Here is a 26,441-nt window from a genome sequence, read left to right as displayed (position 1 = left end):
AGCAGCATGAGGAGGCGGTACTGGGGCCCATGGCAGATTACGGGCCTGGCAGCAGCAATGGGAGGCCCGTAATCTGCCAGCACCCTATGACAAAAAATGTAACACACCAGCAGTGTGAGGAGACCTGAAAGTGGCACATGGCAGAGTGTGGCGATGGAGACAGCAGCAATGGGAGGCCGTACAGGGACCCATGAGAGACTCTGGACCTGGCAGCAGCATGAGGAGGCGGTACAGGGGCCCATGGCAGATTACAGGCCTGGCAGCAGCAATGAGAGGCCCGTAATCTGCCAGCACCCTATGACAAAAAATGGAACCCAGCAGCAGTGTGAGGAGACCTGAAAGTGGCACATGGCAGAGTGTGGCGATGGAGACAGCAGCAATGGGAGGCCGTACAGGGACCCATGAGACACTGTGGACCTGGCAGCAGCATGAGGAGGCGGTACTGGGGCCCATGGCAGATTACGGGCCTGGCAGCAGCAATGGGAGGCCCGTAATCTGCCAGCACCCTATGACAAAAAATGTAACACACCAGCAGTGTGAGGAGACCTGAAAGTGGCACATGGCAGAGTGTGGCGATGGAGACAGCAGCAATGGGAGGCCATACAGGGACCCATGAGAGACTCTGGACCTGGCAGCAGCATGAGGAGGCGGTACAGGGGCCCATGGCAGATTACAGGCCTGGCAGCAGCAATGAGAGGCCCGTAATCTGCCAGCACCCTATGACAAAAAATGGAACCCAGCAGCAGTGTGAGGAGACCTGAAAGTGGCACATGGCAGAGTGTGGCGATGGAGACAGCAGCAATGGGAGGCCGTACAGGGACCCATGAGAGACTCTGGACCTGGCAGCAGCATGAGGAGGCGGTACGGGGGCCCATGGCAGATTACGGGCCTGGCAGCAGCAATGAGAGGCCCGTAATCTGCCAGCACCCTATGACAAAAAATGGAACACACCAGCAGTGTGAGGAGACCTGAAAGTGGCACATGGCAGAGTGTGGCGATGGAGACAGCAGCAATGGGAGGCCGTACAGGGACCCATGAGAGACTCTGGACCTGGCAGCAGCATGAGGAGGCGGTACAGGGGCCCATGGCAGATTACGGGCCTGGCAGCAGCAATGGGAGGCCCGTAATCTGCCAGCACCCTATGACAAAAAATGGAACACACCAGCAGTGTGAGGAGACCTGAAAGTGGCACATGGCAGAGTGTGGCGATGGAGACAGCAGCAATGGGAGGCCGTACAGGGACCCATGAGAGACTCTGGACCTGGCAGCAGCATGAGGAGGCGGTACAGGGGCCCATGGCAGATTACGGGCCTGGCAGCAGCAATGAGAGGCCCGTAATCTGCCAGCACCCTATGACAAAAAATGGAACACACCAGCAGTGTGAGGAGACCTGAAAGTGGCACATGGCAGAGTGTGGCGATGGAGACAGCAGCAATGGGAGGCCGTACAGAGACCCATGAGAGACTCTAGACCTGGCAGCAGCATTAGGAGGCGGTACAGGGGCCCATGGCAGATTACGGGCCTGGCAGCAGCAATGAGAGGCCCGTAATCTGCCAGCACCCTATGACAAAAAATGGAACACACCAGCAGTGTGAGGAGACCTGAAAGTGGCACATGGCAGAGTGTGGCGATGGAGACAGCAGCAATGGGAGGCCGTACAGGGACCCATGAGAGACTCTGGACCTGGCAGCAGCATGAGGAGGCGGTACAGGGGCCCATGGCAGATTACGGGCCTGGCAGCAGCAATGAGAGGCCCGTAATCTGCCAGCACCCTATGACAAAAAATGGAACACACCAGCAGTGTGAGGAGACCTGAAAGTGGCACATGTTTGGGGCATGATTCATGGCGGATTTAGTCAGTTGTGTCAGGAACTGGTGGTTTGAAATCCAGACTAATCCACGCCTGATTCATTTTCACAAACGTGAGTCTCTCCACACTTTGGGTGGACAGTCGTGTCCTCCGCGGAGTTCCAATACCTCCTGCCGCACTAAACACTCGCTCCGATGCCACGCTACTGGCCGGGCATGACAGCCTTTCAAGGGCAAATTCAGCTAGTTGGGGCCAAAGGTCAAGTTTCGTTGCCCAGTAGTCAAGGGGATTGTCTACCTCGGTTGGCAGGGTGCTGTCCAAGTAGGCCCAAGCCTGTTGTTTGAGGTCCTGCTCCAGGTCCACCTGATGCTGCTGCTGCTGCTGCGGCTGGTTAGTAGTTTCCTCACTGCGCTGGTGAAGAAAGCTACTCATCATCGACTGCAGACTGAGGCAGCCGCTGCTGGTGGAGCTGCCACTGCTCCTACCACCCCACCCCTCCCCTGCTGCCATGGCAGCGGAACGCGAGCGCACAGGGCCCACAGTGTCTGAGGATGGACGTTGGCGCAGAAAGGCAGAGACCAGCTGACTATATAGGTGGTTTTTATAGTACGTTATTTTGGCCTCCCTCTCAGCAGGTGTGAAAAAGGCCACCATTTTTGAACGGTAGCGAGGGTCCAACAAGGTGGACAGCCAAAAGTCATCCCTCTGTCTGATGGTTATTATTCGGCTGTCGCTACGCAAGCAACCGAGCATGCTATGGGCCATTTGTGCCAAGGAATGCGAGGGACTCCCTGCCTCCATCTCCACAGCATACTGCCACGGTGCGTCTGGGTCCTCTGTCTCCTCCTCCTCCTCCTCTACCAGATGCTCCTGCTCCTCCACTCCTGTCCGCTGAGTGGAAAAACCACCCATTTCACTCAATAATTCCTGAGCACCAATGTCCTCCTCTACCTCCTCCTCTTCTTCCTGTCCTGCCCCCACAGGGGTCATGTGGCGTTGAGATCTGTGCGCCACGTCTACCGCACCCTGACCAGCCATTGTTAACAGCATTTGTTCCAGGACGTGCAACAGAGGAATGACGTTGTTCATCCCATAGTCCTGCCGACTCACGAATAGCGTGGCCTCCTCAAAGGGCCTGAGCAAGCGGCAGGTGTCACGCATGAGCTGCCAATGGCTGACATCGAAGTTACACAGGGGAGTACCTTTATCCGCTTGTAACATCAGGAAATCGGTGATGGCCTTTCGCTGTTCGTAAAGGCGGTCTAACATGTGTAGGGTTGAATTCCACCTTGTTGCAACGTCGCAGATCAGGCGATACTGTGGAATTCCGTTCTGCCGCTGCAGCTCAAGGACGGTGTGCTTTGCAGTGTAGGAATGGCTGAAATGCATGCAAAGTTTATGTGACATTTTAAGGATGTCTTGCAGTGGGATGGTGGATTTTAGGAACCGCTTGACAACCAGATTGAACACGTGAGCCATGCATGGCGCATGGCACAACCTTCCTTGACACAGAGCAGACACCATGTTCTTTCCGTTGTCGGTCAACATGGTTCCGATTTTCAGTTTGCGCGGAGACAGCCATCTGTCGATTTCTCTGTTCATTACACTCAGAAGTTCCTCCCCTGTGTGACTACGTTCGCCAAGGCATACCAGGTGCAGCACAGCGTGACACCGCTGCGCCCTGCACATGTGATATGCCGGTCGGGTAATGGGACTTGGCACGGGGGTGGCGGCTGAGGACACGGCGGAAGAAGAGGTGGTAGAGGCGGACATCTTTTGTGGACCAAGGACGTGCAAACGTGGAGGCAAAAGAGGCGTGACCTGTCCAAGTTGCTGGTGCGGCTGTGCCGGCACCACGTTCACCCAGTGGGCCGTAAATGACATGTACTGTCCCTGACCGTAGTTACAGCTCCACACGTCGGCACTGCCGTGCACTTTGGCAGAGACCGACATGCTCAAAGACTGGCCCACCATCTCTTCTACATGTGAATGCAGGGCTGGCACTGCCTTTTTGGCGAAGAAATGACGGCTTGGCACTCTCCACCGCGGCGCGGCACAAGCCATCATTTCTCGGAAAGGTGCTGAGTCCACCACTTGGAAAGGGAGGGACTGCAGCACCAGCAACTTGGACAGGAGGACGTTCAGCTTTTGCACCGTCGGGTGCGTGCTTGCAAACTGTTGTCTCTTGGAAACAGATTCCAAGAAAGACTGCTGACGGAATCCGTGAAGAGGAGTAGCAGGAGAAGGAGCATCTGAATGAGCGGAAGATGCCAACGAGCGACAACTCCCCTCAGCAGAGGTGTTGGAGCCTTGACTGGCTGATAGAGGGCGATTGACGTCGGGTGACGGAGCAAGTAACGGAGCGGGTGATGGAGCGGGGGCTGGGGCAGGCAGAACCGCCGTATCTTTATCACGGTTTTCCCAGGCCACCAAATGGCGACGCTGCATATGCTGCCGCAATGCTGTAGTCCCAACATGGGCCCCCTGGCCACGCTTGACTTTCTGGCCACATAGTCGACATACGGCTACGTTTACTTCCTCGGGCGGCTTGACGAAAAATTGCCACACCGCCGAGTAGGAAACTTTGCCCCCGATACTCCTCACTGGCTGACTGCTACTTCCTCCGTGCACACCGGCACCACTACTGGCCGTGGTGGTAGGCTGCAGTGGAGCTGGTGCTCTACTCCGTGGCCGTTTGCCTCCACTGACACTGCTGCGACCCTGCTGCCTCCTGGGCAACCCACTGACTGTTTTGCTCGCTGCCAAGCTGCCACCCTCTTCTCCTGATGATGCGGAAGCAATAGCCTGATGACGACGAGGCTGCCAAGTGCGATCAGCCTCATCATCATCAATTAGGGTCTCCGCCTCACTACTAGCCCCCTCGGCTGCGTGTGGGTCAGGAGACAGACCTGTCTCTAGACCGGCTACCGAGCCACTCTCCTCGCCACTACTTCTTCGCCTGGCTGCTGAAGAGGCGGATGTCTCCCCCCGTTCCTGACCGCCCTCTGTTAGCTCTTCCTCACTGTACAGTGAGGCTGAGCCCACAGCATGCGATACTTCGCTTGGTGAGGGAACACCAAAGGACAGGCGCAGGTAGAGGACACGTGATTTCAGTGGGCTTGCTCCCGGGCCATGCCAACTAACGGTTGTGTCTGACGTACCCACCGACCGTTGGCTGTAGGTGTCAGAGGTGACCTGGGAAGAGGAAGACGACCGAGCCAACCAATCGATGACGGCAGGGTTGTCGGTGGAGACACGACCGCTGGATGACACCGGGAGCAATGGCCTCTGGCTGCGACTAGTGCTGCCTCGACCCCTTCCTCTGCTGCCACGTCTGCTCGCTCCTAAAACATTGCCTCCTCTGCCACTCCTCTGCATGTTGTCTGACATACTCTTTAATTCAACGATTATGTGTCCCTGAGTAACAATTCTGTGTCCCTGAGTAACAATTCTGTGTCTGTCCCTGAGTAACAATTCTGTGTCCCTCAGTAACAATTCTGTGTCCCTCAGTAACAATTCTGTGTCTGTCCCTCAGTAACAATTCTGTGTCCCTCAGTAACAATTCTGTGTCTGTCCCTGAGTAACAATTCTGTGTCCCTCAGTAACAATTCTGTGTCCCTCAGTAACAATTCTGTGTCTGTCCCTGAGTAACAATTCTGTGTCCCTCAGTAACAATTCTGTGTCCCTCAGTAACAATTCTGTGTCCCTGAGTAACAATTCTGTGTCCCTCAGTAACAATTCTGTGTCTGTCCCTGAGTAACAATTCTGTGTCCCTGAGTAACAATTCTGTGTCCCTCAGTAACAATTCTGTGTCCCTCAGTAACAATTCTGTGTCTGTCCCTGAGTAACAATTCTGTGTCCCTGAGTAACAATTCTGTGTCCCTCAGTAACAATTCTGTGTCCCTCAGTAACAATTCTGTGTCCCTCAGTAACAATTCTGTGTCTGTCCCTGAGTAACAATTCTGTGTCTGTCCCTGAGTTACAATTCTGTGTCCCTCAGTAACAATTCTGTGTCCCTCAGTAACAATTCTGTGTCCCTCAGTAACAATTCTGTGTCTGTCCCTGAGTAACAATTCTGTGTCTGTCCCTGAGTAACAATTCTGTGTCCCTCAGTAACAATTCTGTGTCCCTCAGTAACAATTCTGTGTCCCTGAGTAACAATTCTGTGTCTGTCCCTGAGTAACAATTCTGTGTCCCTCAGTAACAATTCTGTGTCCCTCAGTAACAATTCTGTGTCCCTCAGTAACAATTCTGTGTCTGTCCCTGAGTAACAATTCTGTGTCCCTGAGTAACAATTCTGTGTCCCTCAGTAACAATTCTGTGTCCCTCAGTAACAATTCTGTGTCTGTCCCTGAGTAACAATTCTGTGTCCCTGAGTAACAATTCTGTGTCCCTCAGTAACAATTCTGTGTCCCTGAGTAACAATTCTGTGTCCCTCAGAAACAATTCTGTGTCTGTCCCTGAGTAACAATTCTGTGTCCCTCAGTAACAATTCTGTGTCCCTCAGTAACAATTCTGTGTCCCTCAGTAACAATTCTGTGTCTGTCCCTGAGTAACAATTCTGTGTCCCTGAGTAACAATTCTGTGTCCCTCAGTAACAATTCTGTGTCCCTCAGTAACAATTCTGTGTCCCTCAGTAACAATTCTGTGTCTGTCCCTGAGTAACAATTCTGTGTCTGTCCCTGAGTAACAATTCTGTGTCTGTCCCTGAGTAACAATTCTGTGTCTGTCCCTGAGTAACAATTCTGTGTCCCTCAGTAACAATTCTGTGTCCCTCAGTAACAATTCTGTGTCCCTGAGTAACAATTCTGTATCTGTCCCTGAGTAACAATTCTGTGTCCCTCAGTAACAATTCTGTGTCCCTCAGTAACAATTCTGTGTCCCTCAGTAACAATTCTGTGTCTGTCCCTGAGTAACAATTCTGTGTCTGTCCCTGAGTAACAATTCTGTGTCCCTCAGTAACAATTCTGTGTCCCTCAGTAACAATTCTGTGTCCCTCAGTAACAATTCTGTGTCTGTCCCTGAGTAACAATTCTGTCTCTGTCCCTGAGTAACAATTCTGTGTCCCTCAGTAACAATTCTGTGTCCCTCAGTAACAATTCTGTGTCTGTCCCTGAGTAACAATTCTGTGTCTGTCCCTGAGTAACAATTCTGTGTCCCTCAGTAACAATTCTGTGTCCCTCAGTAACAATTCTGTGTCCCTGAGTAACAATTCTGTGTCTGTCCCTGAGTAACAATTCTGTGTCCCTCAGTAACAATTCTGTGTCCCTCAGTAACAATTCTGTGTCCCTCAGTAACAATTCTGTGTCTGTCCCTGAGTAACAATTCTGTGTCCCTGAGTAACAATTCTGTGTCCCTGAGTAACAATTCTGTGTCCCTCAGTAACAATTCTGTGTCCCTCAGTAACAATTCTGTGTCTGTCCCTGAGTAACAATTCTGTGTCCCTGAGTAACAATTCTGTGTCCCTCAGTAACAATTCTGTGTCCCTGAGTAACAATTCTGTGTCCCTCAGAAACAATTCTGTGTCTGTCCCTGAGTAACAATTCTGTGTCCCTCAGTAACAATTCTGTGTCCCTCAGTAACAATTCTGTGTCTGTCCCTGAGTAACAATTCTGTGTCCCTGAGTAACAATTCTGTGTCCCTCAGTAACAATTCTGTGTCCCTCAGTAACAATTCTGTGTCTGTCCCTGAGTAACAATTCTGTGTCCCTGAGTAACAATTCTGTGTCCCTCAGTAACAATTCTGTGTCCCTCAGTAACAATTCTGTGTCCCTCAGTAACAATTCTGTGTCTGTCCCTGAGTAACAATTCTGTGTCTGTCCCTGAGTAACAATTCTGTGTCTGTCCCTGAGTAACAATTCTGTGTCCCTCAGTAACAATTCTGTGTCCCTCGGTAACAATTCTGTGTCCCTGAGTAACAATTCTGTGTCTGTCCCTGAGTAACAATTCTGTGTCCCTCAGTAACAATTCTGTGTCCCTCAGTAACAATTCTGTGTCTGTCCCTGAGTAACAATTCTGTGTCTGTCCCTGAGTAACAATTCTGTGTCTGTCCCTGAGTAACAATTCTGTGTCCCTCAGTAACAATTCTGTGTCCCTCAGTAACAATTCTGTGTCCCTCAGTAACAATTCTGTGTCTGTCCCTGAGTAACAATTCTGTGTCCCTGAGTAACAATTCTGTGTCCCTCAGTAACAATTCTGTGTCCCTCAGTAACAATTCTGTGTCTGTCCCTGAGTAACAATTCTGTGTCTGTCCCTGAGTAACAATTCTGTGTCCCTCAGTAACAATTCTGTGTCCCTCAGTAACAATTCTGTGTCCCTCAGTAACAATTCTGTGTCCCTCAGTAACAATTCTGTGTCTGTCCCTGAGTAACAATTCTGTGTCTGTCCCTGAGTAACAATTCTGTGTCCCTCAGTAACAATTCTGTGTCCCTCAGTAACAATTCTGTGTCCCTCAGTAACAATTCTGTGTCTGTCCCTCAGTAACAATTCTGTGTCTGTCCCTGAGTAACAATTCTGTGTCTGTCCCTGAGTAACAATTCTGTGTCTGTCCCTCAGTAACAATTCTGTGTCCCTCAATAACAATTCTGTGTCCCTCAGTAACAATTCTGTGTCTGTCCCTGAGTAACAATTCTGTGTCTGTCCCTGAGTAACAATTCAGTGTCTGTCCCTGAGTAACAATTCAGTGTCTGTCCCTGAGTAACAATTCTGTGTCTGTCCCTGAGTAACAATTCTGTGTCCCTCAGTAACAATTCTGTGTCCCTCAGTAACAATTCTGTGTCTGTCCCTGAGTAACAATTCTGTGTCCCTAAGTAATGTTTCTGTGGCCCTAAGTAACGGTTCTGTGGCCCTAAGTAACGATTCTGTGGCCCTAAGTAACGTTTCTGTGGCCCTAAGTAACGATTCTGTGGCCCTAAGTAACGTTTCTGTGGCCCTAAGTAACGATTCTGTGGCCCTAAGTAACGTTTCTGTGGCCCTAAGTAACGATTCTGTGGCCCTAAGTAACGTTTCTGTGGCCCTAAGTAACGATTCTGTGGCCCTAAGTAACGTTTCTGTGGCCCTAAGTAACGTTTCTGTGGCCCTAAGTAACGTATCTGTGGCCCTAAGTAACGATTCTGTGGCCCTAAGTAACGTTTCTGTGGCCCTAAGTAACGTTTCTGTGGCCCTAAGTAACGATTCTGTGGCCCTAAGTAACGTTTCTGTGGCCCTAAGTAACGTTTCTGTGTCCCTATGTAACGTTTCTGTGTCCCTAAGTAACGATTCTGTGGCCCTAAGTAACGTTTCTGTGGCCCTAAGTAACGTTTCTGTGGCCCTAAGTAACGTTTCTGTGTCCCTAAGTAACGTTTCTCTGGCCCTAAGTAACGTTTCTCTGGCCCTAAGTAACGTTTCTGTGTCCCTAACTCTCTCCCTCAATACAGCCAGGTCTGCCTCTCTTGAATGACTGGAGGCAAATGGAGAATTCTAAAATGGCCGCCATTTATACCTCGACCATTACACAGTGCTGGCTGGCTGGCTGCTGATTGGCTAATGCGATCACATGTCATGAATGAATGCATTATGGGTCAGCGTGCCTTGTCTGCGCGCCTTCCCAGACATCCCCGCTCCGTCGCCGCACATGTCGCCGCCATTATAGGAAAAATTTCGATTCGCGCATCCGAAGTCTGCTAATTTTCGGATTCGTCGCGAATCGAAATTTTCCTAATATTCGAAACGAATTCCACTTCGCCGAGTTCGATTCGCTCATCTCTACCAGTCAGCACTGAATCTGAGCAGAGGCGCTCTTTAAATGGCCCGTCTTGCGCCAATCTTCGCTGTGCATGTGCACGTGCATGTAACCGATCGCGCATTCCTGCGCGCCTGCACACAACCGGCAATTCGTCTGCGAGATCTCCTTTCCGCATGCGCGTTCCCGATCGCGATTCTTCTTGCTGGAAATCCCTTACATAGAGTATATAGTGCAGGGGTCAGGAATATGGAATGTACAACATGGAGTATATAGTGCAGGGGTCAGGGGTATGTAATATACAACATTGCATATATAGTGCAGGGGTCAGAAGTATGTAATGTACAACATGGAGTATATAGTGCAGGGGTCAGGAGTATGTAATGTACAACACACACACACAGTATATAGTGCAGGGGTCAGGAGTATGTAATGTACAACACACAGTATATAGTGCAGGGGTCAGGAGTATGTAATGTACAACATGGAGTATATAGTGCAGGGGTCAGGAGTATGTAATGTACAACACACACACACAGTATATAGTGCAGGGGTCAGGAGTATGTAATGTACAACACACAGTATATAGTGCAGGGGTCAGGAGTATGTAATGTACAACATGGAGTATATAGTGCAGGGGTCAGGAGTATGTAATGTACAACACACAGTATATAGTGCAGGGGTCAGGAGTATGTAATGTACAACACGGAGTATATAGTGCAGAGGTCAGGAGTATGTAATGTACAACATATTGTACATGATACAACAGGACTGATCCTGAAGACCACCTTCATCTTGAATAACTTCCAGAGAGAACTCCAGCAGGGTGGTGTCCTAGAAGACTCTTTACATAATATATTATTGGGTGCCACACCCCAATTGTAAACTACTAGAAAATAAAGACATAATATGGACATTGTAGGCCCCACGACAACCACGTTAACCCCTCGCCCTCCTGAGGATTTCCCCCCCTTCCTGACCACACCACTCTTTGGTGATCGGCACTGCGCTGTTTCAACTGGTAATTTCACGGTCTTGCAATGCTGCACCCAAACAAAATTTATGTCCTTTTTTCACACAAATAGAGCTTTCTTTTGGTGGTATTTGATCACCTCTGCGGGTTTTATTTTTTGTGCTATAAACAAAAGAAGACTGAAAATTCTGAAAAGAAATGATATTTTTCACTTTTGTGAAATATTATTTGGTTTGTGGGAAAGATATAGCATCTACAAGCTATGGTGTATATATTGGAATTTATGTCGCTTTTACTTTCTGACTGCCTATCACATTTTTTGAGATGCTAAAATGCCAGGATAGTACAACCCCCCCCCAAATAACTCCTTTTTTTTAAAGCAGACACCCCATGGATTTTGCAGAGAGGCATGTTGAGTCCATGGAACATTTTATTTTTTGCCACAAATTTTTTGAATATGACAAATTTTTTCTCTCTTACACAAAGTTGTCACTTTAATGATATATTGCTCATGCATGCCATGGGTATATGTGGAATAACACCCCAAAACACATTCTCCTACTTCTTCCGAGTATGGGGGTACCACATGTGAGAGACTCTTTGGCAGCCTAGCTACATACAGGCCCCCAAAATCCAATGACCACCTCCAGGTTTTCAAAGGGCATATTTCTTCATATCACTTCCTCATTACCTATCAGTTTCGAAGGCTCTAAAATGCCAGGATAGTACAAACATGGCCCCCCCAAATGACCTCTTTTTAAAGTAGACACCCCAAGGATTTTGCAGAGAGGCATGTTGAGTCCATGGAACATTTTATTTTTTGCCACAAATCTTTTGAATATATTGCTCATACATGCCATGGGTATATGTGGAATAACACCCCAAAACACATTCTTCAGTTTCTTCCGAGTATGGAGGTCCCACGTGTGAGAGACTTTTTGGCAGCCTAGCTACATACAGGGGCCCAAAATCCAATGAGCACCTCCAGGCTTTCAAAGGGCATATTTCTTCATATCACAGTTTCGGAGGCTCTAAAATGCCAGGATAGTACAAACAATCCCCCCTCCTCAAATGTTCCCTTTTTGGAAAGTAGACACCCCAAGGATTTTGGTAAGAGGCATGGGGAGTGTTTTACAGATATCATTTTTGTCACAGAGTTTTGCAGAAGAAAAAAAGAAAGGAAAAAAATTAATTTTTTGTTTTCTTTCTTCATTTTACAAAAACATGTGGCAACAAATGAGATCTGCAAAACACTCCCCATGTCTCTTAGCAAATTCCTTGGGGTGTCTGCTTTCCAAAAAGGGGCCATTTGGAGGGGCAACCTGGCATTTCAGGGCCAACATTAGAAGCTTCTGCCACACATCACCCACTCTTGAAGACCAAGTCCCTTCACGCTGCTTGTAAAAACAATTCAGCAGCTAATTGGCCACTAGGATTGCTTTTTCATGAAAGCCGACTGCCAGTTGAAAGAAACGATCCGAGGATGACGTCTGTAGCTGCAGCCATCACCCCGGTATAACCACTCAAAGTCCAGCGACGTTCCAGAACATTGCTGGTCCATGTTGGACATATATGTAACAGCAGAGAACACGGACATACCATGACTCGGGTCTGTCGACCAATATGACCGCAATTCATTCTTTTCTGTAATGCCCATGTTGAGGGTTCGGCCCCATAGAGTTTTACATTCAGAAACCGTGATAGGTCTCCATGTGAATTGTCTGGTAAGAGCTGAATTTGGGTGGGTGGCCATGTATTGTTGTATATAAATTGCCTTGGCCCACAATCCATTGGTACAAATCTACTGTGAAAACAAGGGGAGGGGCTAAACTATAGTGCTGAAAACTGGGCCCACCCTGCTAACTCTGCGTTTTTGTGGACACTATATAAAGGAAGCACTATCCTAAGGGGACACTGTACTAAGGGGGCACTATACAAAGGGGGCACTATACAAAGGAGGCACTATACTAAGGGGGCACTATACTAAGGGGACACTGTACTAAGGAGGCACTATACTAAGGGGGCACTATACTAAGGAGGCACTATACTAAGCGGACACTATACAAAGGAGGCACTATACTAAGGGGACACTATACTAAGGGGGCACTGTACTAAGGAGGCACTATACTAAGGGGGCACTGTACTAAGGGGGCACTGTACTAAGGAGGCACTGTACTAAGGGGACACTATACTAAGGAGGCACTATACTAAGGGGGCACTATACTAAGGGGACACTATACAAAGGGGACACTATACTAAGGGGACACTATACAAAGGAGGCACTATACTAAGGGGGCACTATACAAAGGAGGCACTATACTAAGGGGATACTATACTAAGGGGGCACTATACTAAGGGGACACTATACAAAGGAGACACTGTACTAAGGGGGCACTATACAAAGGGGGCACTATACTAAGGGGGCACTATACTAAGGGGGCACTGTACTAAGGGGAAACTATACAAAGGAGGCACTGTACTAAGGGGGCACTGTACTAAGGGGGCACTGTACTAAGGGGGCACTGTACTAAGGGGACACTGTACTAAGGGGACACTATACTAAGGAGGCACAATACTAAGGGGGCGCTGTACTAAGGGGGCACTGTACTAAAGGGACACTATACTAAGGGGGCACTATACAAAGGAGGCACTATACAAAGGAGGCACTATAATAAGGGGTCGCTGTACTAAAGGGGCACTGTACTAAGGGGACACTATACAAAGGGGACACTATACAAAGGAGGCACTGTACTAAGGGGACACTATACAAAGCAGGCACTATACTAAGGGGGCACTGTACTAAGGGGGCACTATACAAAGGGGGCACTATACTAAGGGGACACTATACAAAGGGGACACTATACAAAGGGGGCACTGTTCTAAGGGGGCACTGTTCTAAGGGGACACTGTTCTAAGGGGACACTATACTAAGGGGACACTATACAAAGGAGGCACTATACTAAGGGGACACTATACAAAAGAGGCTCTATAATAAGGGGGCACTATACTAAGGGGACACTATACAAAGGGGGCACTATACAAAGGAGGCACTATACTAAGGGGGCGCTGTACTAAGGGGGCACTGTTCTAAGGGGACACTATACTAAGGGGACACTATACAAAGGAGGCACTATACTAAGGGGGCACTATACTAAGGGGGTACTATACAAAAGAGGCTCTATAATAAGGGGGCACTATACTAAGGGGGCACTATACTAAGGGGGCACTGTACTAAGGGGACACTGTACTAAGGGGGCACTGTACTAAGGGGACACTATACTAAGGGGACACTATGCTAAGGGGACACTATATTAAGGAAGCACTATACTAAGGGGGTGCTGTACTAAGGGGGCACTGTACTAAAGGGACACTATACAAAGGGGACACTATACAAAGGGGGCACTATACTAAGGAGGCACTATACAAAGGAGGCACTATACAAAGGAGGCACTATACTAAGGGGGCACTGTACTAAGGGGACACTATACTAAGGGGACACTATACAAATGAGGCACTGTACTAAGGGGACACTATACTAAGGGGGCACTATGCAAAGGAGGCACTATACTAAGGGGGCACTATACTAAGGGGACACTATACAAAGGAGGCACTATACTAAGGGGGCACTATACAAAGGAGGTACTATAATAAGGGGGCACTGTACTAAGGGGACACTATACAAAGGAGGCACTATACTAAGGAGAAACTATACAAAGGAGGCACTATGATAAGGGGGCACTATATAAAGGAGGCACTATACTAAGGAGGCACTATGCTAAGGGGACACTATACAAAGGAAGCACTATGCTAAGGGGACACTATACAAAGGAGGCACTATACAAAGGGGACACTATACAAAGGAGTCACTATACTAAGGGGACACTATACAAAGGGGACACTATACAAAGGAGGCACTATACTAAGGGGACACTATACAAGGGGACACTATACAAAGGGGACACTATAAAAAGGAGGTACTATACAAAGGAGGCACTATACAAGGAAACACTATACTAAGGGGACACTATACAAAGGGGGCACTATACAAAGAATCCACTATACTAAAGGAACACTATACAAAGGAGGCACTGTACTAAGGGACACTATATTAAGGGGACACTATACAAAGGGGACACTATGCTTATGGGGACACTATACAAAGGGGACACTATGCTTATGGGGACACTATACAAAGGGGACACTATACTAAGGGGACACTATACAAAGGAGGCACTATACTAAGGGGACACTATACAAAAGGGGACACTATACTACGGGGACATTATACAAAAGGAGGCACTATACTAAGGGGACACTATACAAAGGAGGCACTATACTAAGGGGACAGTATACTAAGGGGACACTATGCTTATGGGGACACTATACAAAGGGGACACTATGCTTATGGGGACACTATACAAAGGGGACACTATGCTTATGGGGACACTATACAAAAGGGACACTATACAAAGGAGGCACTATACTAAGGGGACACTATGCTTATGGGGACACTATACAAAGGGGACACTATACTAAAGGGACACTATACAAAGGGGACACTATACTAAAGGGACACTATACAAAGGGGACACTATACAAAGGGGACACTACATTAAGGGGACACTATACAAAGGAGCCACTATACTAAGGGGACACTATACAAAGGGGACACTATGCTTATGGGGACACTATACAAAGGGGACACTATGCTTATGGGGACACTATACAAAGGGGACACTATACAAAGGAGGCACTATACTAAGGGGACACTATGCTTATGGGGACACTATACAAAGGGGACACTATGCTTATGGGGACACTATACAAAGGGGACACTATACTAAAGGGACACTATACAAAGGGGACACTACATTAAGGGGACACTATACAAAGGAGCCACTATACTAAGGGGACACTATACATAGGGGACACTATACAAAGGAGGCACTAGTATAGTTCTGTTCATGATCAATATCTTGATCCATACAAACACTATACTAGTAATGGCGGTGATCAGCGACCTATAGCGTGAGTGTGGTAGTGTGCGGACAATCTGACGCTAGCTGATCCTGGCTGGGAGGGGGGGGGGCGCTTTCTGACCCCGACGCTGTCTGATGTCACTAGTGGCAGGGATACAGTGATCAGTGAAACATTCTATATAGTGACACCGTACTAATGGCACTGGCTGGGTGACGGGGCGATCCAAGGGTTATATGTGCTAATCTAACACATGCGTGTACAATGTAGTGGTGCTTTTACTCGGTGCTGTGTTCTCTCTTCTCTCCCTGGACTGACGGGTGGGGGGAGGTGTCAGTGTACAGTATTATCACTGTTTTGGTGTCACTAGTGACTTCATTGTCAGTTAGTGCCCCTCCCAGCCGGTGTCTGTTAGCGCCAGATTGCCATCCGCACTATCACAGGCCCACTATAAGTCGCAGATCATCGCCATTACCAGTACAGTGTCTGTAGCTGCATAAAATCCAGTATACACCCCATAATTTGTAGACACTGGAACTTTCACACAAACCAATCAATATGCACTTATCAGGATTTTTTATTTACCATACACATTACATTTTATTCGATATGTTTTATAACAGAAAGTAGAAAAATGTCTTTTTTTTTCTGCCAGTTACTGTGTCTTTGCCCCATTATTAATGGAGTCACCTATTGTTTCTGTCTGTTGTCTGGTCCTCCTGGAGGTTCTTACATGATGGGATTAGTCTGGAGTCACCTCGCTGTCTAATCAGTGTAAGGTGTTTATCCCAACGTGTAATATTTGTTATTATTGTTCATGTGGGGACTGCCCCTATTTCTGAAGTGTAGAAAAACCTGTATTTCTGTTCAATAAAGAAGTTCCAGATTGCACCTGAGCTGTTATCACCTAGTCCTTGAGTGCAATGCCCAGCTACAGGCCTGCTGCTAGAGACCACGTGGTGCCATACAGTCAACTTGACATATTTAAAGGAACCCTTCCCCCACTCTCCATTCTGAAGGATCCTATTATGTGATTGTAGCTGCCTCTGGGAAGGAGAGGAGGGGAGCCGGCAGCACTGCGGGGGTGGGGGGCACATGGGGGAGAAACATATGATTCACAGGGAGGGTGATGGGTGGGGGCAATTACTGGAACCGATCCCCTGTATGGTTCTCTCTGCAGCAGCTGAAAGCCAGCGGGAGAGGAGAAGAAGAAGCCTTTAGCTGCTGCAGAGGGAAGCCATACAGGGGACCGGTTCCAGTAATAACCCCCCCACCGTGTTGATCACCCTCCCTGCCCACATCAAATTCACCCCCTTATCCTTGGCCCTGCCCAGCTATACCTTGTTCCTGTGTCCCAGCGGCAAGTAAGCAGTTCTCTGACGGAGGCACTCAAGCCGGGTGCCAGGCGGTCCGTCATAGGTACAGCGTTACATGACAGAGCAATTGCAAGTAGCGCAGTGAGGAATAACGAAAAAAGTGCCCTGGCCATGAAGGGACTAAAACCTTGTGAAGGGCAAGTGGTTACAATCAAAGTACCCCAGAGCGTGGCTGCACAGACTCCCCAATGGAGGAAAGTCCCCATATACAATACGTAGACAGTCCTTCTAATGGTCTTCTAGGTCATGGTTGTCACTGGCGGCCCTCCAGCTGTTCCCACACTACAAGTCCCATGAGGCATTGCAAGACTGACAGTTACCAGCATGACTCCCAAAGGGAGAGGCATGATGGGACTTGTAGTTTCGCAACAGCTGGAGGGCCGACAATTTGACACCCCTGTGCAATAGGGGTCTTCAGAGAGAAGGGGCACAATAAAGTCTCCTCTTACCCGGTGATGTGAGGGGCGGCTGATTGTCCATCATGACGTCCTTGTAGAGGTCCTTGTGTCCTTCTAAATACTCCCACTCCTCCATGGAGAAATAGACAGTGACACCCCGACACCTTATAGGAACCTGACACACAATGATATAGTCACCATCCAGACACATCCCTTGTCTGTTACTGGAGAATGTCCCAGAATTCCAGGCACCGCTCACCTCTCCTGTCAGCAGTTGGACCATCATGGTGGTCAGTTCCAGGATCTTCTGCTCTTTGTTCCTCTCAGGTATCGGAGAATGAGGGGGAGGCACCATGTTGGGACTCTGGGTCCTGCTCCTTCCTCCTGAGATTGACTCCCCACTAGATTTCTTCACTACAACATAATCCTACAGATCAGAAGAAAGAGAAACCGATATCAATCTAAAAGAAGAATATTGGCCATACTAGGCCAGAGTGATGTCATGTGACCTCCCAGAATCCTCCTCAACTCTCCGGTCAGGTCTGTGTTTTATTAATAGAGATAAGAGTGATGTCATGTGACCTCCCAGAATCCTCCTCACCTCTCCGGTCAGGTCTTAGATGTTCCCCATGGATCTAGTGGTCAGTGGACGTGGCATGCTGGCAGTCATGGATCCCATTGATTGGACTAAAGCTGACTTTGCTCTCTTCTATAACCAATGCTGCCATCTTGTGCTATAACCGGATATCATAGAGTACGGACACTTCATGTATTCATAGTACTTGGGTGCAGCTCCATTTCAGCACCTCCTGCTGGCCCTGGCCTCCCCGCTCCATCGTATCAATGGGAATGAGAGAAGAGCGGCTTCTGTGTTTGCAAGTGAAAGCGCACCTCATTGGACAGCTCTGACGAGGACCCTCCCCGCCCCAGCACTCAGGGCTGAGAAAAGGGAGGGGCAGCTGGCAGGTGCTGTGTGCTAATAGGCTGGTGGGGGTGTCACTTCCATGATCCCCAACACTGGCTTGGTGAGGGAGAGGCGGAGCCAAATAAGTGTGCTGCTGCTGAGAGGTGAACATGTGGAGGATGATGGAGCCTTGAAAGGGGTGAGGGGGCAGTGGAGGGGGTGTATGTACAGAGCTGAGGGCTGGGAGGTAGAGGGTGCAGAGGTCAGAGGTGAGGAGAGGTTGAACCCTGCACTCTGTATGCAGAACACCCCTGAACCCTGCACTCTGCACAAACCACACCCCTGAACCATGCACTGTGTACATCACACACTCCTGAACCCTGCACTCTGTACACAGCATACCCCTGAACCCTGCACTCTGTACATAGCACACCCCTGAACCCTGCACTGTGTACATCGCACACTCCTGAACCCTGCACTGTGTACATCGCACACCCCTGAACCCTGCACTCTGTACATCGCACACCCCTGAACCCTGCACTCTGTACGCAGCACACCTCTAAACCCTGCACTCTGTACGCAGCACACTCCTGAACCCTGCACTCTGTACGCAGCACACTTCTGAATCCTGCACTTTGTACACAGCACACTCCTGAACCCTGCACACTGTATGTATCACACTCCTGAACCCTGCACTCTGTAGATAACACACTCCTGAACCCTGCACTTTGTACACAGCACACTCCTGAACCCTATGCACTGTATGTATCACACTCCTGAACCCTGCACTCTGTACGCAGCACACCCCTGAACCCTGCCCTCTGTACACAGCACACTCCTGAACCCTGCGCACTGTATATAGCACATTCCTGAACCCTGCACTTTGTACACAGCGCACCCCTGAACCCTGCACTCTGTGCATCACATAACACTGGATTTATTTAACAATGCCCATTTAAGACCCTCCCACTGTTAAAGCCCAGGGTGGGGTGAATTCCTACACCTACTTTCTGACAGGAAAAGCCTTGCTTGTGTGTATGACATCATAGATTACCAGAACATCAAAAGACTTGAAGTGACTCTGAATCCCTCCCAGTGTACAGCCCAGTCAGATTTAACCCCTTCATTACACTCACCTCTCCAGTCAGCAGGTGGAGGATCTCCAGGGCGATGTTCAATATCATCTCATTCCGGGGAAATTCCTTCCTCACAAAACTCAAAGTCTGCTGATTGTCCATCATGACGTCCTTGTAGAGGTCCTTGTGTCCTTCTAAATACTCCCACTCCTCCATGGAGAAATAGACAGTGACACCCTGACACCTTATAGGAACCTGACACACACAATGATACAGTCACCATCCAGACACATCCCTTGTCTGTTACTGGAGAATGTCCCAGAATTCCCGGCACCACTCACCTCTCCTGTCAGCAGTTCCATCATCTTCTTGGTGACTTCTAGAATCTTCTCCATGATGTGTCTCTCAGGGTTTAGGGAGTCACATGGAGGCACTGTGATGGTCATATGATCACCTGACTTCAGAAGAGGAAATCTCTGTATTGGGGAACCAATATGAAATTCATGTTAGACTCCCAGAATCCTCCTCAGGTCTGACTTTATTAATAGAGATGAGAGTGATGTCATGTGACCTCCCAGAATCCTCCTCACCTCTCTGGTCAGGTCTGTGTTTTATTAATAGAGATACGAGTGATGTCATGCCACCTCCCAGAATCCTCCTCACCTCTCCGGTCAGGTCTGTGTTTTATCAATAGAGATGAGAGTGATGTCATATGACCTCCCAGAATCCTCCTCACCTCTCCGGTCAGGTCTGTGTTTTATTAAGAGATGAGTGATGTCATGTGACCTCCCAGAATCCTCCTCACCTCTCCGGTCAGGTCTGTGTTTTATTAATAGAGATGAGAGTGATGTCATGTGACCTCCCAGAATCCTCCTCACCTCTCCGGTCAGCAGGTAGATGATCTCCAGGGTGAGGTTTAGTATTCTCTCAGTCATGTGACTCCGGTCCTCCTCCATCCTCATTCGTGTCATCATTTTATCTATTCCGGCTTTCTTATAGAGAGATAATTTTGATAAACTGAAGTAAGAATTATTTGGAGTTTCCTGTAAATATAAAACCAGATCCTATTACCTCCTCCGCTGCAACTTCCAGCAATGTCTCCTCTCTACGTCGTATTGTAATTCTTGGAATTTCTTGGCTGTGACATCACTTCCTGTCTGTCCCTGACATCACTTCCTGTTTGTTTTTCATAGAGACTTCCTGTCTGGGTAAAAGTGAGATACAGTATCTCTCAGAAGTGAGTCCACCCCTTCCCCCGGACTGTATACAATGTATATATATACACATACACACACAGTATCCCCCAGAAGTGAGTCCCTCCCCCTCAGACTGTATACAATGTATATGTATATATATACATACACACAGTATCTCCCAGAAGTGAGTCCACCCCTAAGTGACAAGGTCCAAATTGGGCCCAATCAGCCATTTTCCCTCCCCGTGTCATGTGACGCATTGGTGTTACAAGGTCTCAGGTGTGAATGGGGAGCAGGTGGGTTACATTTGATGTTATCGCTCTAACTCTCTCATACTGGTCACTGGACGTTCAGCATGGCACCTCATGGCAAAGAACTGTCTGAGGATCTGAAATAAAGAATTGTTGCTCTACATAAAGATGGCCTAGACCAGTGGTGGCGAACCCGTGGCACGCGTGCCACAGCCGGCACGCCGAGCCTTATCTGTGGGCACGCCAGGAGAATCCAGCGGCGCGCTGTCTTCCCGGCTGTAGTGTGCGTGACAGCCGGGTCCCAAGTGCGCATGCACAAGAAGCAGTGCTCCTTGTGAATGGTAAGGCGGTACCTGGGACACATGACAGATCCCAGAAGCCGCCGGACCAATCACAAAGCGCAGCGCTTCTCGCGCATGCGCACTGGGCATCCGGCTGTCCGACGAGCGCCCACACTACAGAAGCCGGGAAGACAGAGCGCGGTTGGATCGAGGAACAGGTAAGATAAAAAAAAAAAACTCTGCGGAAGTAAGAGCGGGTACCTGTCAAATTCAGGTACCCGCTCCCCCTCCCTCCCCAAAGGTCAGCAGTCATCCCTGTGCTGTGTCCCCAGTCTCTGGTCATCCCTGTGCTGTGTCCCCAGTCTCTGGTCATCCCTGTGCTGTGTCCCCAGTCTCTGGTCATCCCTGTGCTGTGTCCCCAGTCTCTGGTCATCCCTGTGCTGTGTCCCCAGTCTCTGGTCATCCCTGTGCTGTGTCCCCAGTCTCTGGTCATCCCTGTGCTGTGTCCCCAGTCTCTGGTCATCCCTGTGCTGTGTCCCCAGTCTCTGGTCATCCCTGTGCTGTGTCCCCAGTCTCTGGTCATCCCTGTGCTGTGTCCCCAGTCTCTGGTCATCCCTGTGCTGTGTCCCCAGTCTCTGGTCATCCCTGTGCTGTGTCCCCAGTCTCTGGTCATCCCTGTGCTGTGTCCCCAGTCTCTGGTCATCCCTGTGCTGTGTCCCCAGTCTCTGGTCATCCCTGTACTGTGTCCGCAGTCTCTGGTCATCCCTGTACTGTGTCCGCAGTCTCTGGTCATCTCCTGTACTGTGTCCGCAGTCTCTGGTCATCTCCTGTACTGTGTCCGCAGTCTCTGGTCATCCCTGTGCTGTGTCCGCAGTCTCTGGTCATCCCTGTGCTGTGTTCGCAGTCTCTGGTCATCCCTGTGCTGTGTCCGCAGTCTCTGGTCATCCCTGTGCTGTGTCCGCAGTCTCTGGTCATCCCTGTGCTGTGTCCGCAGTCTCTGGTCATCCCTGTGCTGTGTCCGCAGTCTCTGGTCATCCCTGTGCTGTGTCCGCAGTCTCTGGTCATCCCTGTGCTGTGTCCGCAGTCTCTGGTCATCCCTGTGCTGTGTCCGCAGTCTCTGGTCATCCCTGTACTGTGTCCGCAGTCTCTGGTCATCCCTGTACTGTGTCCGCAGTCTCTGGTCATCCCTGTACTGTTAATTAGTTTGCACTACTGTACGAGTTGTTTTTTCTAAACCAAAAGCTCGATATTCAGGTTTCATTGCAGTGTTGGCACTTTGAAAGAAATAAGTTGGTTTTGGGTTGCAGTTTGGGCACTCGGGCTCAAAAAGGTTCGCCATCACTGGCCTAGACTATAAGAAGATTGCCAAGACCCTGAAACTGAGCTGCAGCACGGTGGCCAAGACCATACAGCGGTGTAACAGGACGGGTTCCACTCAGAACAGGCTTCGTCATGGTCCACCAAAGGAGTTGAGTGCACGTGCTCAGCGTCATATCCACATGGTACAGGGCCATTCACAACAGCCTTGTACCATGTGACAAGCTGTGACCAATCACAGCTCTCACAGTATTTCTCAATGGCTGCAAGAATGCAGCCAGAGAGAAGGAGAAATGATTCCTCTTACAGCTTTATGGGTGTAAAAGCAATCAGTGTAAAAAAAAAAAAATCTTCATTATTCCCCACAAGTAGTACAGTGTCACCATGGTGCTGCTAGGGTGACAGGATGTTAAACTACTGAATATCCTCCTAAAATGATGGCAACTGAGTGTCAATCATCCTTCACACATACATTCTACACACCCATGTCACATATGTATCACAGTAGTACAGTGTCACTATGGTGACACTGTACTGCTAGGGTGACAATATGTAAAAAAAAAACAATATAAAAATGTAAAAAAAAAATACTTTTTGGTTATAAACTAATTTGGGTTTTTTTTTTAACTAAAAAGATAACAGAATAAATTTTGGCCGAGATTTAGGAAGAAAGATGATTTATTTGCAAAATTTTTATAAGAAAAACACCTTTTTTTCAAAATTCTTGGACTATTTCATTTCTATAGCAAAAAAAAAAAATAAAAAAAAAAAATCCCCAGTGGTGAATACATACCACCAAAATAAAGTTTTATCGGTCTCAAAAAAAAATGCGAAAAAAATGTCATCCGGGTACAGTGTTGCACGACCGTGCAATTATCTAAGTGTGCTAGTTCTGAAAGCTGAAAATTGGGCTGGGCGGGTGAGTGTCCGGACAGGAAGGAAGGGGGGGGGAGGGTCCAGACAGGAAGGAAAGGGGGGGGGGAAGTGTCCAGACAGGAAGGAAAGTGGGGAAGTGTCCAGACAGGAAGGAAAGGGGGGGGAAGTGTCCGGACAGGAAGGAAAGGGGGGAAGTGTCCGGACAGGAAGGAAAGGGGGGAAGTGTCCGGACAGGAAGGAAAGGGGGGGGAAGTGTCCGAACAGGAAGGAAAGGGGGGGAAGTGTCCGGACAGGAAGGAAAAGGGGGGAAGTGTCCGGGGGGGAAGTGTCCGGACAGGAAGGAAAGGGGGGGAAGTGTCCGGGGGGGAAGTGTCCGGACAGGAAGGAAAGGGGGGAAGTGTCCGGACAGGAAGGAAAGGGGGGGGAGTGTCCGGACAGGTAGGAAAGGGGGGGGGGAATGTCCGGACAGGAAGGAAGGGGGGGAAGTGTCCGGACAGGAAGGAAGGGGGGGGGAGTGTCCGGACAGGAAGGAAAGGGGGGGAAGTGTCCGGACAGGAAGGAAAGGGGGGGAAGTGTCCGGACAGGAAGGAAAGGGGGGAAGTGTCCGGACAGGAAGGAAAGGGGGGAAGTGTCCGGACAGGAAGGAAAAGGGGGGAAGTGTCCGGACAGGAATGAAAGGGGGGGGAAGTGTCCGGACAGGAAGGAAAGGGGGGGGAGTGTCCGGACAGGAAGGAAAGGGGGGGGGAAGTGTCCGGACAGGAAGGAAAGGGGGGGAGTGTCCGGACAGGTAGGAAAGGGGGGAGGGAAATGTCCGGACAGGAAGGAAGGGGGGAAAGTGTCCGGACAGGAAGGAAGGGGGGGAGTGTCCGGACAGGAAGGAAAGGGGGGGAGTGTCCGGACAGGTAGGAAAGGGGGGGGAAGTGTCCGGACAGGAAGGAAAGGGGGGAAGTGTCCAGACAGGAAGGAAAGGGGGAGTGTCCGGACAGGAAAGAAAGGGGGGGGAGTGTCCGGACAGGAAGGAAGGGGGGGAAGTGTCCAGATAGGAAGGAAAGGGGGGGGAAAGTGTCTGGACAGGAAGGGGTTAAGTACATTTTAGGTCAAAACAACACATTATTTGAATTTATTTCATTATTTTAAAATCATTTAATTCTGATTTGTGGATAATTTTCAGTAAATCTGCAGAAATGAACCCAAAACTTGTATCAGATTTTGTCAGAAATATTTTATTTCCCATTTGCACAGAATAGCTATTGTCTAGATGGAAAAACCGAGAGAGTACAGAGATCGACCAAAACTGAATACGGCTTTCTCCCCCATGTGAGATGTCTGATGTCTCACAAGAGTAAACATTTGTGAAAAAAATTTCCCGGACTCAGGACAGGAATACGGCTTCTCCCCCATGTGCAATCTTTGATGTGTGTAAAGATGACACTTCTGTGAAAAACATTTCCCACACTCATGACAGGAATACGGCTTCTCCCCTGTGTGCAGTCTCTGATGTGTGAAAAGACTAGACTTATTCGAAAAACATTTCCTGCACTCAGAACAGGAATGAGGCTTCTCACCCGTGTGGGTTATATGATGTCTGACAAGCTTTGATTTATTTGCAAAACATTTCCCGCACTCAGAGCAGGGATGTAGCTTCTCCCCCGCGCGAGATCGTTGATGCACAACAAGTTCTTGTTTCTGTGTAAAACATTTTCCACACTCAGAGGAGCAGAAATACGGCTTTTCTCCTGAGTGTGATCTCTGATGTGTGGAAAGCAGGGACTTCCTTGAAAAACATTTCCCACACATATGGCAGGAAAACGGCTTCTCCCCCGTGTGCGATCTCTGAAGTATGGAAAGACTGGAATTCTCTGAAAAACATTTCCCGCACTCAGGACAGGAATACGGCTTCTCTCCCGTGTGAGATCTCTGATGTCTGTAAAGATGGGACTTCTGTGAAAAACTTCCCACACTCATGACAGAAATATGGCTTCTCCCCCGTGTGAGATCTTTTATGCACATTAAGACCGGATTTACATTGGAAACATTTCCCGCACTCAGTACAGGAATAAGGCTTCTCCCCGTGTGAGATTATTTATGAGAATTAAGATCAGATTTAGATTGGAAACATTTCCCACACTCAGGGCAGGAATACCGCTTCTCCCCCGTGTGAGACCTCTGATGTTTAGTAAAATCTACTTTACGTAGAAAATGTTTCCCGCACTCAGCACACGAGAACAGCTACTGCCCCGTGTGAGATCTTTTATGCAGAATAAGACGGGATTTATAATGGAAACATTTCCCGCTATCAGGACAGGAATGCAGCTTCTCATCTGTGTGAGATCTTTTATGAGAATTAAGATCAGATTTAGATTGGAAACATTTCCCGCACTCAGTACAGGAGAAGCTCTTCCCTGTTGGAAGGCCGGCCCGGTCCCGCACAGTCTGAGGTTCCTCAGGATACCAGGAATCTGATGGTCCATCTACACTGGGTGGTGCCGGATGTACATTGGAGGGAGCCGGGTTTTCTCCTGGACTATACTGTGTGATGTCCTCATCTTCTACTTTCCAGGCTGGAGACAAGGTGAGACAATCCTCGGAGGTTTTCCTCATCTCCCGGCCATGGACTAAAATACAAAGACAAAGAGGATTACTAGACAGGAGCCCCACCAGAGGTCAGAGATTGAGGATGGGGGGAGGACAACCAAGAGGAAGACTGGACTCATCCTGAAGATCACCATCATTGGGGTATTGGCTCCTCCCCCATCCTGAAGATCATTATTGGGGTATTGGCTCCTCCCCCATCCTGAACACCACTATCATTGGGGTATTGGCTTCTCCCCCATCCTGAAGACCATCATCATTGGGGTATTGGCTACTTCCCCATCCTGAACACCACCATCATTGGGGTATTGGCACCTCCCCAATCCTGAACACCACAATAATTGGGGTATTGGCTCCTACCCTATCCTGAAGACCACCATCATTGTGGTATAAGCTCCTACCCCATCCTGAAGACCACCATTATTGGGGTATTGGCTCCTCTCCCATCCTGATGATCATTATTGGGGTATTGGCTCCTCCCCCATCCTGAAGACCACCATCACTGGGGTATAAGCTTCTCCCCCATCCTGAAGACCACCATTATTGGGGTATTGGCTCCTCCCCCATCCTGATGACCATTATTAGGGTATTAGCTCCTCTCCCATCCTGATGACCATTATTGGGGTATTGGCTCCTCCCCATCCTGAAGACTACCATCATTGGGGTATAAGCTCCTCCCCCATCCTGAAGACCAC

The 26,441-nt window shown here is 49.0% G+C and overlaps 2 protein-coding genes across 2 annotated transcripts in view; one reads left to right on the top strand and one right to left on the bottom strand.

Moving 5' to 3' along the window:
- Window positions 1-20,387, bottom strand: part of LOC149464999 (uncharacterized) — a 111,685-nt gene extending 91,298 nt beyond the window's left edge. The window contains exons 1-6 of the mRNA XM_089673775.1: window positions 20,305-20,387; window positions 20,112-20,225; window positions 19,575-19,709; window positions 19,294-19,488; window positions 17,513-17,680; window positions 17,305-17,428 (exon numbers count right to left, since the gene is read on the bottom strand). Coding sequence (XP_089529901.1) covers window positions 17,305-17,428; window positions 17,513-17,680; window positions 19,294-19,488; window positions 19,575-19,709; window positions 20,112-20,207 — 718 coding nt within the window. The 5' untranslated portion in view covers window positions 20,208-20,225; window positions 20,305-20,387. The remainder of the gene's footprint in view (window positions 1-17,304; window positions 17,429-17,512; window positions 17,681-19,293; window positions 19,489-19,574; window positions 19,710-20,111; window positions 20,226-20,304) is intronic.
- The window catches only part of LOC149464993 (uncharacterized), a 374,728-nt gene that overhangs the window by 214,149 nt on the left and 134,138 nt on the right, over window positions 1-26,441 (top strand). The window lies entirely within an intron of this gene.

Source organism: Staurois parvus, unplaced genomic scaffold (assembly GCF_062004578.1).
Source record: "Staurois parvus isolate SC_StPar_1 unplaced genomic scaffold, SC_StPar_1.0 ptg000144l, whole genome shotgun sequence".
Classification (NCBI taxonomy): Eukaryota; Metazoa; Chordata; class Amphibia; order Anura; family Ranidae; genus Staurois; species Staurois parvus.
The sequence above is the reverse complement of the archived record's forward strand: the minus strand, read 5'-3'. Positions and strand labels throughout refer to the sequence as shown.